At 50.0% G+C, this 12,918-nt stretch overlaps 7 protein-coding genes across 7 annotated transcripts; 3 read left to right on the forward strand and 4 right to left on the reverse strand.

Annotated features, from left to right (window-relative positions):
• Positions 1 to 429: 429 nt before the first annotated feature.
• On the forward strand, positions 430 to 2,306 carry FVEG_06737 (hypothetical protein; the record flags this gene model as incomplete). The annotated part of the gene is made up of 3 exons (XM_018895146.1): positions 430 to 626; positions 675 to 2,168; positions 2,219 to 2,306. 3 exons carry the CDS (start codon positions 430 to 432, stop codon positions 2,304 to 2,306), a joined length of 1,779 nt encoding a protein of 592 aa, XP_018752363.1.
• Positions 2,307 to 2,520: 214 nt separating this feature from the next.
• FVEG_06738 (hypothetical protein) lies at positions 2,521 to 2,903 on the reverse strand (the record flags this gene model as incomplete). The annotated part of the gene is made up of 2 exons (XM_018895147.1): positions 2,521 to 2,822; positions 2,873 to 2,903. 2 exons carry the CDS (start codon positions 2,901 to 2,903, stop codon positions 2,521 to 2,523), a joined length of 333 nt encoding a protein of 110 aa, XP_018752364.1.
• Positions 2,904 to 3,897: 994 nt separating this feature from the next.
• Positions 3,898 to 4,847, forward strand: FVEG_06739 (hypothetical protein; the record flags this gene model as incomplete). Its single annotated transcript, XM_018895148.1, has 2 exons — positions 3,898 to 4,174; positions 4,225 to 4,847. The coding sequence occupies 2 exons, from the start codon at positions 3,898 to 3,900 to the stop codon at positions 4,845 to 4,847; spliced, it is 900 nt and encodes a 299-aa protein (XP_018752365.1).
• Positions 4,848 to 5,127: 280 nt separating this feature from the next.
• Positions 5,128 to 6,054, reverse strand: FVEG_06740 (hypothetical protein; the record flags this gene model as incomplete). The annotated part of the gene is made up of 2 exons (XM_018895149.1): positions 5,128 to 5,862; positions 5,914 to 6,054. The coding sequence occupies 2 exons, from the start codon at positions 6,052 to 6,054 to the stop codon at positions 5,128 to 5,130; spliced, it is 876 nt and encodes a 291-aa protein (XP_018752366.1).
• A 436-nt stretch (positions 6,055 to 6,490) lies between these two features.
• On the forward strand, positions 6,491 to 9,242 carry FVEG_06741 (hypothetical protein; the record flags this gene model as incomplete). The annotated part of the gene is made up of 4 exons (XM_018895150.1): positions 6,491 to 6,690; positions 6,747 to 7,141; positions 7,190 to 7,923; positions 7,974 to 9,242. The coding sequence occupies 4 exons, from the start codon at positions 6,491 to 6,493 to the stop codon at positions 9,240 to 9,242; spliced, it is 2,598 nt and encodes an 865-aa protein (XP_018752367.1).
• A 239-nt stretch (positions 9,243 to 9,481) lies between these two features.
• Positions 9,482 to 10,505, reverse strand: FVEG_06742 (hypothetical protein). Its single transcript, XM_018895151.1, has 3 exons — positions 9,899 to 10,505; positions 9,688 to 9,846; positions 9,482 to 9,639 (listed from the first exon to the last, which is right to left on the reverse strand). The coding sequence occupies exons 1-3, from the start codon at positions 10,184 to 10,186 to the stop codon at positions 9,571 to 9,573; spliced, it is 516 nt and encodes a 171-aa protein (XP_018752368.1). The 5' UTR covers positions 10,187 to 10,505; the 3' UTR covers positions 9,482 to 9,570.
• Positions 10,506 to 10,837: 332 nt separating this feature from the next.
• Positions 10,838 to 12,655, reverse strand: FVEG_06743 (hypothetical protein; the record flags this gene model as incomplete). Its single annotated transcript, XM_018895152.1, has 5 exons — positions 10,838 to 11,086; positions 11,142 to 11,927; positions 11,983 to 12,234; positions 12,287 to 12,516; positions 12,574 to 12,655. The coding sequence occupies 5 exons, from the start codon at positions 12,653 to 12,655 to the stop codon at positions 10,838 to 10,840; spliced, it is 1,599 nt and encodes a 532-aa protein (XP_018752369.1).
• Positions 12,656 to 12,918: the final 263 nt, after the last annotated feature.

Genomic DNA, 12,918 nt, shown 5'->3' on the forward strand with positions numbered 1-12,918 from the left:
CAATATCTCAACAAGAGCGTACTCAGCAAATGTATATGGCCAAACGATGTAACGATTTCGTGCAGCTCTGAACCTAATAAACCCCAGACTCTCCAAACTGTCTCATGATCACCCTTCCCCAGATTCTCCCGCTTTCCCCGTCCCCATCTCCTCCAAGTCCCCGATCTCACTTTTGCATTCTAGGGTCTTACGCGTTTCGGGTCTCGGCCCCACGTAACCGAACGTCCCCCGTATCGGAACCCTCCACCTAAAGAAAGTTGGGGTCTCAACCGAAGGGACAATTCGGCGACGAACAGAAATATGGTGCAATTGAGGGGGAGTAATCCACTGGGTGGAAGTGAAATAGGGCCTGTCATACGATATTTTACAAGGGCTTTTTTGGTTTTGGTCTTAGCATAATTCGATTTTACTACTATACTAATCATTACAATGCCGAACCCTATCAAGGAGGATATCCATACTGTGGATGAGGAGTCATTTCCTTACATTTTTGAACAGAATGCTACTGTTCCTCTCAAGGCGGGTGATGGTCTGGTGAGACTTAATGTCTATCGGCCCAAGGGTGTTGACAAGGTTCCTGTTCTCGTCACATATGGCCCTTACGGAAAGGACATTTGGTATCAAGAGTAAGTTCAATTCTTCAGCTCAGCAAACATCGACTAACATTGTTGTAGCTTCCACCCCAAGTCCTTCAGTGAAGTGAACCCTCAGCACAAATCCCAGCACTCAGCATGGGAAACTCCAGACCCTGGCTTCTGGACCAAGCACGGCTATGCCATTGTCCGCGCTGACGAGCGAGGTCTCGGCCAATCAACCGGCAAACTTGATACCATGTCACGAGGCACCAGCGAAGCCTTCTTCGATGTCGTCGAGTGGGCCGCTGAGCAACCTTGGTCATCTGGCAAAGTCGGTCTTCTTGGTATTAGCTACTACGCCGGAAGTCAATGGCGAGTTGCAGCCCGAAAACCAAAGGGTCTGAGCGCTATTGTTCCCTGGGAGGGTATGTCAGATTATTACCGCGATCGGTGCCGACATGGTGGAATTCTGTCAAATGCTTTTATCAAGTTTTGGTGGAATCGCCAGGTCATTACGAACCAGTACGGTCGACCTGGGAGAAATGCTAGGAATTGGGGTCCTGATACCATCGAGGGTGATCTACCTGAAGAAGAGCTTGAGGCCAACAGACAGGATCAGACTATCGATAACCAAGTCAACCGCTTCCGAGATGAAGCCTACTATGCTTCCAAGGAGTACGACATTGGCGATATCGAAGTCCCTCTTCTATCAGTTGGCAACTGGGGCGGTATTCTTCTCCATCTCCGCGGCAACATTGAGGGATACATCCACGCTGGTTCAAAGTTCAAGTATCTCCGCCTCATCACAGGTCGTCACGATCTCCCCTTCTACTACGAGGAAGAAGTTGAAATTCAACGAAGTTTCCTCGATGCTTTCCTCAAAGGCGAAGACCGTGTTGGCTGGTCTCAAGAAGGCAAGGTCGCTCCCGTAAGTCTTGTTCTTCGAAAGGGCAACGTTGGCTTCAACGACGCCGAGAAGGAAAAGGCGTATCCCCGAAGAGAAGAGAACGAGTGGCCTATCGCGCGAACCCAGTACAAGAAGCTCTTCCTTACACCTGAACAAGGTCTAAGCTGGGAAGAGCCCAAGACAGAGCGCAAGAAGATTACCTACAAGGCCCTTGGGACGCTTGAGAAGCCTGAGGTGGTCCAGTTTTCAACTCCTGCTTTTGAGGCTGAGACAGAGATCACGGGCCACGTTGTCGCTCATCTCAATGTCTCAGTCTCCCCTGATCCTTCCGGCCCTACACCCAGTGACATTGATCTATTTGTCACACTTCGCCACTTCGACCCCTCAGGGGAAGAAGTCTTCTATACTGGCACAGCAGGTGATCCCGTCCCCCTGACCAAGGGCTGGCTTCGCGTGTCGCTGCGCAAGGTTGATTCAGAACATCCCAAGCACCGCGAGTGGCTTCCTCATAGAAATTACACCAGCAAAGATGTTCAGCCTGTGATACAAGGTGAAGTTTATGGCGTTGATATTGAGGTCTGGCCTACGAATGTTATCGTAGATAAGGGGGGTAAGTTGGTGTTTGAGGTGTCGTCGGGGGATACTCAGGGTTCAGGCATTTTCTTGCACAACGACCCGGTTGACAGGTAAGCATGAATATTTGGGATTTTGACGCTCACTGCTAATCTGTTCTTAGATCACCTGAGGTCTTCCAAGGTTCGAACCATATCCACTTTGGTCCTCGTCAACAAAACTATATCACTCTTCCTGTGATTCCCAACTAGATAGCACATAAAACAGCATAATAGACTAGTCTTTGCCTTCATCCAAAATATCAATTGTTAGGCAGCACAAAATTCAAGTAGTCTTCCTCCATAAGCAATTCTCGGTATTACATGTGCAGCATGCTGCTCATACACCACTATATAAAACTAGTACCCATAGAATATTAAGCTCGCCCTACACTGGTATACCCGCCATTGGCCACTACACAAAAGACTAAAGCATATAAACAGCAACCAACACAGCCGCCGCAGCCATTCCACCAACGCTACCCTTCTTGATACTAGCTCCAGACATGGGGACCTGAGCTGTAGGGGTAGAAGCAGCACCAGAGCCAGTAGGTGCAGCAGCTCCACTGCCGCCCTTGTTCATTGACACAACAGCCAGAGGCTTCTCGGTGCAGGACGTGGTAGGGAGAGCGGATCGTGTTACGATATCAGGGGTCTTTACGGCCGAAGGACAAGAGCTGCAGGTAATTGTTGTAGATGCAGAGTCGGCGGCGTGGACTCCTGACAGGACTGCAGGGCTGTTAGCTATTGAATGTATGACTTCTAGATTGATTGTTTACCTGCGAGAGCAGCGATGATAGTAAACTTCATGATTGCGTTTATGAATCAGTGAAAGTCAAAGAGTGAATGGTAGACTTGGACAATCTGACAACAAACAACTCGGCGGGGAATCCAAGCAAATAAAACACAATGATTATTGAAAACAGGAATGCCTTTACCCATCCAACCTTTGTTATCAATGCCATCTCTACCAACAATGACTACCAAATTATCAATTCCACGGACCAAACTCATCCCGAAGACTTTCGGCTACTCGGAGAGATTACCAATTCCCCTGATCAACACCAAATTTCCTCAAGCCTCAGCCTAAGACACGTTACCCAAGCGCAACACCATCTACACTACCAACATAACTACTACAATTGTTGAACTAAAACAAACGCGATGTTGTTCGGATGGTGAATATTCCGAGCCATGTCTCACCAAAACCCAAACTATAACTCAATCCTCTCTAGCTCACGGAACCAAAGCCATCCGAGATCCAAACGTCCCACAATTAGAAAACAGCGCACGAATGATGAGCAGCACTAGTTTCGAACTATCAACCACGGGTTCAAGAGTTGCCGAGCTGAGTCCCTGGAGATCATCGAAACGTGCCCGATCTGGTAATCTGTTTGAACCATGACGTCTTGATTCGGCAATTGGGGGTTTGTTTTTTGTTTGAGATGGATGTTTCTTAGGGCTGAAATTTGGGCGGTGCGATACTTTTGGGATTTCGGCTCTTGCTAGCTTCAGTTGGGTTTTGGGGAGATTGGATGGCGGGAAGATCGGAGCGGAATGGGGAGATGCCGAATCGTGATGTTGTAAGTTAGGGAGATTAAGGCTGGGGACCGAGGGCGGGGATATTATTCATAATTGAAGTCGAGGCATCATGGGGGCCTAATGTGATGTTGCTAGTAGTTGTTGGGTAAGTATATCTACTTGGGCTGGTGATAAAACAATCACATAGCTGCATCCAATTCACTCTCTCAGAGCATTAACAATCTCCTTCTTTCTATCAAACCATCATCAGCCTTTAGTCATCATGTACTTCTCTACTGCCCTTCCCCTATTGGCCGCTGGCCTTGCCTCCGCTGCTCCTGTCATCGAGAAACGTGCCTCTGGCCTCAACGACGGAGTTATCCTCAACTACGCTCTTACTCTAGAGCATCTCGAGGATAACTTCTATCGTCAAGGTCTTTCCAACTTTACTGAGAAGGACTTTGCGGATGCTGGATATGACTCGACATTCTACAACAACATCAAGAAGGTCTCTTCTGATGAGACTGCCCATGTTGACTTTCTCACCAAGGCTCTCAAGGGTACGCCTTGACACATCTAACGTGTAATGATGTTGAACTAATGTTTGTAGCTGCCGGTGTCACACCCGTTGAGGAGTGCACATACTCCTTCGGCGTCACAGACGTCAAGACCTTCCTCGCAACCGCCTCCGTCCTCGAAGGCGTCGGCGTCTCAGCCTATCTCGGCGCCGCAGCCGACATCATGAGCAAGACCTATCTCACCGCCGCCGGATCCATCCTCACCGTCGAGGCGCGTCACTCATCCTACATCCGCGGTGCTCTCAAGCAAGTCCCCTTCGCCCAGCCCTTCGACGCTCCTCTGAGCTACAACGAGGTGTACTCTCTTGCTTCGGGCTTCATCACAGGATGCCCCAAGGAGAACCCTGCTCTGCCCGTCAAGGCTTTCCCGGCTTTGACTGCTGCTGCTTCGGGTAGTGAGATCAAGACTGGTAGCACTGTCACTCTCCAGACTCCTGGGTATACCCTTGAGGGTGCTAAGGGTCAGAGTGTCTATGCTGCTTTCATCGCTGTTACTGGACCTACGTTTGTTGAGGCCAAGGCTGTTGATGGTGGTTTCTCTGTTGAGATTCCTGAGGGCTTTGCTGGACAGACCTATGTTGTCCTTACTGGCTGCAAGGATGTTGTCTCTGATGACACCGTCGCTGCTGGACCTGCCATCATTGAGGTGAGTTGATGTAATTAACATTGAAGTGATCGAAATCACTAACATGTACATAGATCTCCAGCTAAATTGGTTATACTCCGAGGGTACTCTAGGCTTAATACGGTCTGGTGAGGAATGATAATGGCTCGCGTCAGAAATGACAATCTAATAAGGAAGATTCTACATGTATATAATTAACTGCGTCGCTGAACGAACTTGAGTACACGTCTTGACAAACATTCAATCAATCTTATATTTATCGCTCGCTGTAAACCAACAATTCTTCTACAATCTGCTGAAACAAACCTTCTTATGCCGCCGTAGTCGCAAGGGTCCTCGGCCATGATCCAAAAGTAAACTGGCTATTACACATATTCGTCAACTCCCAAGTCTCAGCCTTGAGCTCACCATAAACACCCTCATCCTCCTCATCCCCAACCGCGCCCGCCACAAACAACGCCGACATGAAGTGATCATCCGTAGCATGAGCATCTCTATAGAACGGATGCTTCATCAACCTCGTCATCGCACGTCTCAACTTCGGTCCACTGTTATTCTTGATGACATCCTCAACAGCCTGTCGAAACTCCAGGGCCCACGCCTCAGGTGGTTTCTCTTGCGCAAAGTTATCAGAGTAATACAAAATCGGCGCCCAGATGTTGCGATACAAGTTATGTACTGCACCGCCAGATCCAATAATGAGATAATTTTCTTTTCGCAGAGGACGTAGGGTCTCGCCGACGCGCATGTGGTAGTGAGGATCGAAGCGCGCGTTCATGGAGATCAGTGTTGTTGGGGGGCAGCCGTTGGGAAACATGCGGATGAGGATGAGGTATGTGTCGTGGATCCAGTCGAACTCGGTGTTTCCGGAAACGTTGAAGCCGGCGTCTTTGAGGAGGGAGATGCAGCGCTCCCCGGTCTCGAGATCGGGGTTGAGCTCGTAGTCGACGTATTTTGAAGGGTGGACGTATGCGACGGGGGATTTGCCTGGCTTGGGGTTCATGGCGACTTGCATGCGATCGCCTTCAGCGTCCCAATGAGCGCCCTATAATGCAATTAGTCAATTGATTACTGTCGGATTAGGTGAGAGACATACCATCATGATGATCCCCTTAATGTTGTTGGCCAATGCTTGATCGCCGGCCTTCTTCCAATAGTCGGCAGACTCGGACTCTTCTCCCAGCATCATGGTCGAGCCATGGGAGAAGAAGTGAACAGGTGTCAGACTGGCTTTCATGATGTCAGTTGCAATTGTCTAGAACCGATCAAACAAACATACCCATTCTGGGACAAGTGTGAGTTATCTATATATGCATTTATTTATTTATTAAAGTTTCTCATCAGTCAATTGCCGAGATTGCAAGTATAGGGTGGTTAAATCTCCATCGGGATGTGGAGGAACTCTCCCCCAATTTTCGTAACCCCCCTCAAATCACAACCCTCCCAAAACAACACCAAACCATCCCGGATCTAGCATCGCTTCTTCCCCCGTAGCCACCCCCGCAAAATGCTACCTGAGATTTTCCCCGGGGATTCTTTGTCATGTCCGAGCCGAAGGGAAAAAACAGCACGATTTCCCCCTGCTCCTCTCCTCACACAAGCTCTCTCTCTTTCTCCTCCACGTCCCGACAATCTCCCTCTCTCCACTTGGCACGACCTCTCAGTCTCTCAATATGTCGACGACTCAGCCTGGCATGTTCCAATGCGGTTCGTGCAAGAAGAATTATAAGCGTCTTGATCATCTAGCGCGTCACGTGCGATCCCGTGTGTTTGCATCTTCCATTGACTCAGTACTTGTTGCTTACCTGCTTTACCTAGATACACAGACCAAACCCTACAAGTGCCATGTTTGTCCAAAGGCCTTTACAAGACCGTTAGTCTAGTTTAGTCCCTCGTGTTTCATCGCGTCACTTACTAACAATGATCAAGGGACCTCCTCAAAAGACATGTTGCTGGCCATGGCTCACAGGCTGGGGATAGCTCTGTAGCTGAACAACCGCGTTACATGCCAGGCAGGGTTGGCAAGGCTTGCAAGGCATGTTCTACCAATCACCTGCGCTGTAGTGATGAGAAACCCTGTCGTCGATGTCAAGAGAAAGGCATCGAGTGTAAGTGGAACGACTCCATGGACCTGGACTCGGACTTTCAGTCTGAGGAGCCGCAGCAGGATGAGGCTATCTTCTCTCAAGATGATGGGTCGTCATCTATGTCTGCGTTCCCTGATCATAACAGTATTGGGTCAACGTCGGGGTCTTCTGTCATGGAGCAGCCTTCACTGGACATACTCACGCCGCAGACATCACATAGCCTCTTCCAGAATCTTGGTAAGTCTCCAAGGCACCGCGTTCACGTATGAGGCTTACGGTGATTAGACCCCTCCATGAACACCAACATTGATCCCCTCTTCTTCCCTCTCCCCGATCTCAACCTTCTATCAGGAGGATGGGCCAACCCCAACGCCAACGATGTCGACATGTACACCTACAATCAACTCGATGACATAGACCTCCGGTTCCTCGACTCATACAACACAAGCATCCCCTTCGAAGTGAGAAGTATACAGCCTACTCCCCGGGGCGCCCAAACCCCACGCGCCGCATCGCATACCGATCCCGGCGAACCCGCTGCCATGTGTACTGAAGCCTTTCAAAACTCTCACTGGAAGTTCCGACCAAACGCCAAAGACCATGCTGGCGCTGAGGAGCATAATCTCTCCCTTCCCGCTACCGACTCTGCCTACCCTTCACCCGAGTCTGGTGTCGCCTTGGACTCAAACACAAGAGTCACTTCTGCCAAGTTGGAAGGACCCGCTCGTGACAGGATACTCATGATGGTCGTCAATAGCTGTCGTTCAGATCACTTGTCGAAAGCAGTAGCCTCATTCCCCTCTGCTGAGTTGTTGGACACCTTGCTTCAGTACTATCTCACATCCCCCGTCACGCATGCTACATCCTTCATCCACGCCGCCTCCTTTAACCCCAACGAGAAGAGGCCGGAACTTGTCGCTGCCATGGCTGCCTGTGGTGCAGTCTTGACTTCCGATCCTGCTTTGTCGAAGCTTGGGTATGCTATACAAGAGTGCTTAAGGATAGCAGTCGCCAAACATGTAAGTCCTTTACTCCCCGTCTTCATGTTTCTATACTGACCTTTGGCTAGTGGGAACAGGATAACAGTCTTGTACGTGATCTTCAACTCACCCAAGCCTTCGTCATCACCCTCGAGATGGGTATCTGGAGCGGCCTCCCCCGTAAGGTCGAGATAGCAGAGAGCTTCTTCAACCCCGTACTCACCATGATGCGCCGCGATGGAAAGTTCAAGAGGTCAGTGTACTCCCAGAGCAAGACCATGCAATCTCCAGGGCTAGTCTCTCGGGAAGAGTGGTTTCAATGGGTAGAGGATGAGTCCTTCAAGAGGCTCGCCTTCAGGATGCTATCTCATGATGCCAACACTTCCGCGGCGCTGCTGGTCAGTCCTTCGGTGTCGTATGCTGAGGTCCTTCTGCCTTTCCCGGAACATGCGGACTTGTGGACTGCTGCGTCGCTGGAACAGTGGAATTCGCTCAAGGCCTCGCGCCGACAAGATGAGCCGCTCTTTGTTGCGGACGTCATCGATGATCCTGATATTCTCAACAACCATACTGACTCGGTCGACTCATACGTCGCCATCATGGCGGTCCTCTCTTGCACATGGACTATGTGCTGGGAGTATCTCCAACTCTCATCCCTGCAAAGATCACGACCTCGACGCTGGAATACCCTCGTCACAGAGATGCGGAAAGACGAACTCCTCAAACTCCTTGGACACCTGAAGCTCAGTCTATCCGCCGACACTTCTTCAAACCCTGAGATCCAAATGCGTCTGGAACTCGCCCTTCTCCACCTCCACATGCCCTTCGAAGATATTCAGATATTCGCAGGCATGGAAGGTCCCGAACGAGCACGCGCAGTCTATCCCACCGTCCGCGATTGGGTGAAAAGCGAATCTGCCCGCCACACAATATTCCACGCCGCTCAGATCATGCACATTGCCAAACACTCGCCCCGCGGTTCGATGCGCGGCCCCATGGCCATAATTCTATACCACGCGAGTCTCGCATTCTGGGTATACGGCCTGTTATCCGACCAATCCAGCCTGTCCCGCGCATTAAGTCAGAATATTTACTTGGACGAAGCAGATAGTATAGCACTTCAAAGATTCAAAGGGTTTGGACAGGGTCAGCCTTGTATACGGTGGAGAACGGAGATTCAGGGTGAGGGGGAGGTTGTGATCAGTGTGCCGCTTTCTCAGCCTGACAAGGTCATGGAGGCGGTTATGGGGATTGTGAGTAGTAATTTTACGGGGATGTCGGTGCCGCATCTTACGGAAAAGCTGGTGCAGCTTATGGAAGAGTTGGAGAATTCGGCAAAGAGGAAACTGGATGCATGATACCCAGGTCTGATGGTTAATGTGTATGAATATCATGCCTGAAGTCGAGTACAGATAATGCTAAGCAGATGCTGCCTTCTCCTCTGACTTGATACGGTTCTTCTGAACTGCCGAGTGAAAGCTAGTAGATCTTTAGACGAAATTCTTTGACCGAAACTTGTGAGCACATTACTTGTGCGACTGGGGGTACAATGGCACGGCTGGGCGGCACTCTTTGGCGAGACTTTGTTACACAGTCAGGCTACACGAAATCGGATTTGAGTTATTGACATTCACATCTCAGCTCTGTATTCACCGAGAATAGGAAATAATAGTTGGTGATTTTACTTCATTTGTTTGACTGTCTTTCCGCCTGTATTCTTTCTTCAAAGTCGTAACTTCGCTTACTGGGGAGGGACTATTCACTAATTAGTATAGCCAACGACAAAGCATTAAGAGAGCTCACCATAGACGAGAGTGCCGTTGTCGTTGCCGATGCACTCAGCGAGGTTGAGATCAGCCTCAACAGGGTCACCATCAACGGGGTTGAGAAGAGCGCGGAGGACAGGGACGTTGTCGTCGCCCTCGAGCGAGAAGGTGATGTCGGAAGCAGAGCCAGAGAAGCCTGAAGTCATCGTTAGCACGGAGACATATGCTTGAAATATTTGTTTACTTACCCTCGCCACCCCAGTAGAAGGCACCGTCGTTGTTGCCGATGTAGTAGTCGAGATCAAGACGAGACTCTTGAGGCTCACCATCAGCATCGTTGCACTGAGCGACGAGGATGTGACCGTCCTCAAGCTCGATGTCAGAAGAGCTCTCGTGAAAGTTGACCATTTTGGCTGATTTGGATGTGAAGTAAGAAGTATGATGTGAAGTTGTAGATGCAGGAATAATATCAAGTTATGTGAGAAGTCAAGAACTATATATATTATCGACAGTGATTCACGAGAGGCCTCACGCATGCGCCTCCGCACAAAAGCCAAGACCCTCCAAGACCGAGTGAACCGCGAGAAAAGGATTTTGAAGCTGCCACGACTGCAATGCACATGCAATGCAGCGTAAGAGTCCACTTCTTACAAGAACCCCTGAATATCTCCATCTCCATCCAAAAGCGCGCGGTTGAACAAGACCCCACTAAGGCGCATACACGGCTCGGCACGACGGGTATTGGATAGGAGGTGTTGTTTGACTGAGGAGGCCTCTTCTCGTAGGAGTTCTACAGTGCTGAAACGTGTTTCACAAGGTTATAGGACTTTTGTTGTTGTTGTTGGTGGTGGTGGTGGTGGTGGTGGTGGTGAGCTTACTCTGTTGTGCAGTAGGGAGGAGTTTGTTTGGGGGGCTGTGCGTGCGGTGAGCAGAGGCGGTCTTGGCAGTGGGACGCAATCCAATTATCGATAGACCCTTGGCATGAAGAATGTCTTGGCTTGAGGGGTTCCGATTCCCGTGGACCGGGTATGACAATAAATATGAGACCACTTTTATGTTGACAATATTACGAGAGGACAAATAGACACGAGACTTGGAGTGGGTCAGGATGGACATATTATTCTGGTCAAGTGATAAGATAACCATACACTACTCATTCCATCATGACAACTATCTCTGACTGTAAACTAGTAACCCTGCCATCGGAGAACCTGCTCGGCTGTAGCAATCCTCATACGCTTTCCATACATCCAAAGAGGAACAGTCATGAGAGAAAAGATACCCATCAACATTCCAAAGATTCCAAAAGGCTCTGCAGCTCCGTCCTTTTGAACCCAATCAGCCACAAAGAACGTCCAGGCAAAGGCAATAATGGCGCGCAGAATCGTGACCATGGTGAAGCAATCTGCTGCCAGGGAGTGATACGAGTCAATCAACTATAACTTGTTAGTACGCACAGCAAAACAAACTTAAGAGTGGTATGAAACTTACATAGTTGAAGCCAACAGATGGAACCTGCATCAGACCAAAGCTGAGCATGCCATAGCCAACTTGCAGTCCAACCCAGGTGTGTCCACCAGGGTTCTTGGCGCAGAATCCAAACACCAAAAAGCCACAAGTAGCGATGAACAGAGGGAAGAAGAGAGTCGGCAATCGGTCCTCAGACTCAGCGACACCGTTTCGTGTCTTGCTCGCCTTGTTGACAAGTCTACCATCAGCAAGCATGTGAGTGTACACATAGCCGATCACGCCGCCAATGACAGCACCAACGTTGATGAGACCAGCGTTAGCCTTCCAAAGATAAGGCGGGCTCGCCATGATGGTAGGTCCGATGGTCGAAATAGTCACGATTCCGCCGACAAGTCCAGCGTAGTGAAGCATCACCACCCAAGTACCAGGGAAAGCAAGAGTCTTCCACGGCTGGATCAATTGCTTCAGCAGGCTTCCCTGAGGCTTTTCGAAGCCCAGAGACTGGACGTAGCCGTAAGCAGAGTGCGTGACGCGCTGTTCGCCTCCGTTGATAGACTGCTTATCCTCGACGTGTTCGTTTTTGCCAACCTGGGCGTTCTTCTCGGTCTCGGGGTCTGTTACGCCTTCTACGGGTGCGCTTCGGATATACAGGGTTTCGGGGACGAAGAAGATCACACCGACGAGGCAGGCCGCTGAGAGGGCGAGACAGACCCAGAAGATGGCCTTCCAGCCCTGTTGGTAGACGATGTATCCTCCTGTGATACCACCTGTGAGAGGTCCGACGACGAGCATGATGGTGTAGACGGCCTATCACGAATATCAGTACTCAGCGGTTGTTAGGGTTGTTGAATTGGGTGCTTACCATGGCTCGTCCGCGCTGATGAATAGGGAACATATCTCCAATAAGCGCAGGGGCAACAGTATCTGCAGCCGCACCTCCAATGCCCTGGAAGACCCTTGCAACGATAAGGGACTCATATGACGTCGCAAGAGCACACCACAGAGTGCAGAAGGTGAGAATTGCCGTGGCGATGATGAGAACAGGTCGTCGGCCCATCCAGTTGGACAGGGGAACCCACCAGATATTAGCCGCACCGAGCATGAGGATGTGTACCTGTGATCCTATAAGCACTGAACTTCAGTTAGTTTGACACAAGGAAACATACCGCAATCAGCTTGGAGAGCTCAGAGAATGTTCTCGGATCTTTCGGAAAAATCATGGGCCAGAGCTGGAATGCAGGCGCGATTACACCGCTTGTGTAATTCGCGGTGAAGGCATACAGCGACGCAACGCTCAGAGCAGAGATTTTATGCCATGTCGGTAGGTTCAGAGGATCTCGAGGATCGTCAGTTACTTGTACGCTAACAATCACATTGCCCGCATCTTCCTGCTCCCCTTTTTTCAACTATTAGCCGCCAAATTCTGACGCGTCAAGGGGCAAGAAATTCTCACGGTGAATCTGGACTGTGCCAGGAGGCGTCGCAACCTCGACTTCAAGCGCAGACAGGCCAAAGGCTTCTTTGAAAGAGACCATCTTGTTGTAATGTTGCAGTTAGGGGTGATGTTTTTGGAATTTTTGGTCGTAGGCCATGGTTGATTAAGTACTCCTCACTCCCCAGCTTCTCCTCCACGTTACCCCGGATTACCCCATGGGAACTGTGAAATTCTGTAACCGAGATTCAATCTAGATCACCGGGGTGTCTGCCGCACGAACCAACCAGATAGGTCAGATAATTTGGTGGCGTTGCAGGCTTAGCTGTATCTGGGAGTGCTGAGTTGGTGGTTTTGGTGAGGGCG

Source organism: Fusarium verticillioides, chromosome 7 (assembly GCF_000149555.1).
Source record: "Fusarium verticillioides 7600 chromosome 7, whole genome shotgun sequence".
Lineage (NCBI taxonomy): Eukaryota > Fungi > Ascomycota > Sordariomycetes > Hypocreales > Nectriaceae > Fusarium > Fusarium verticillioides.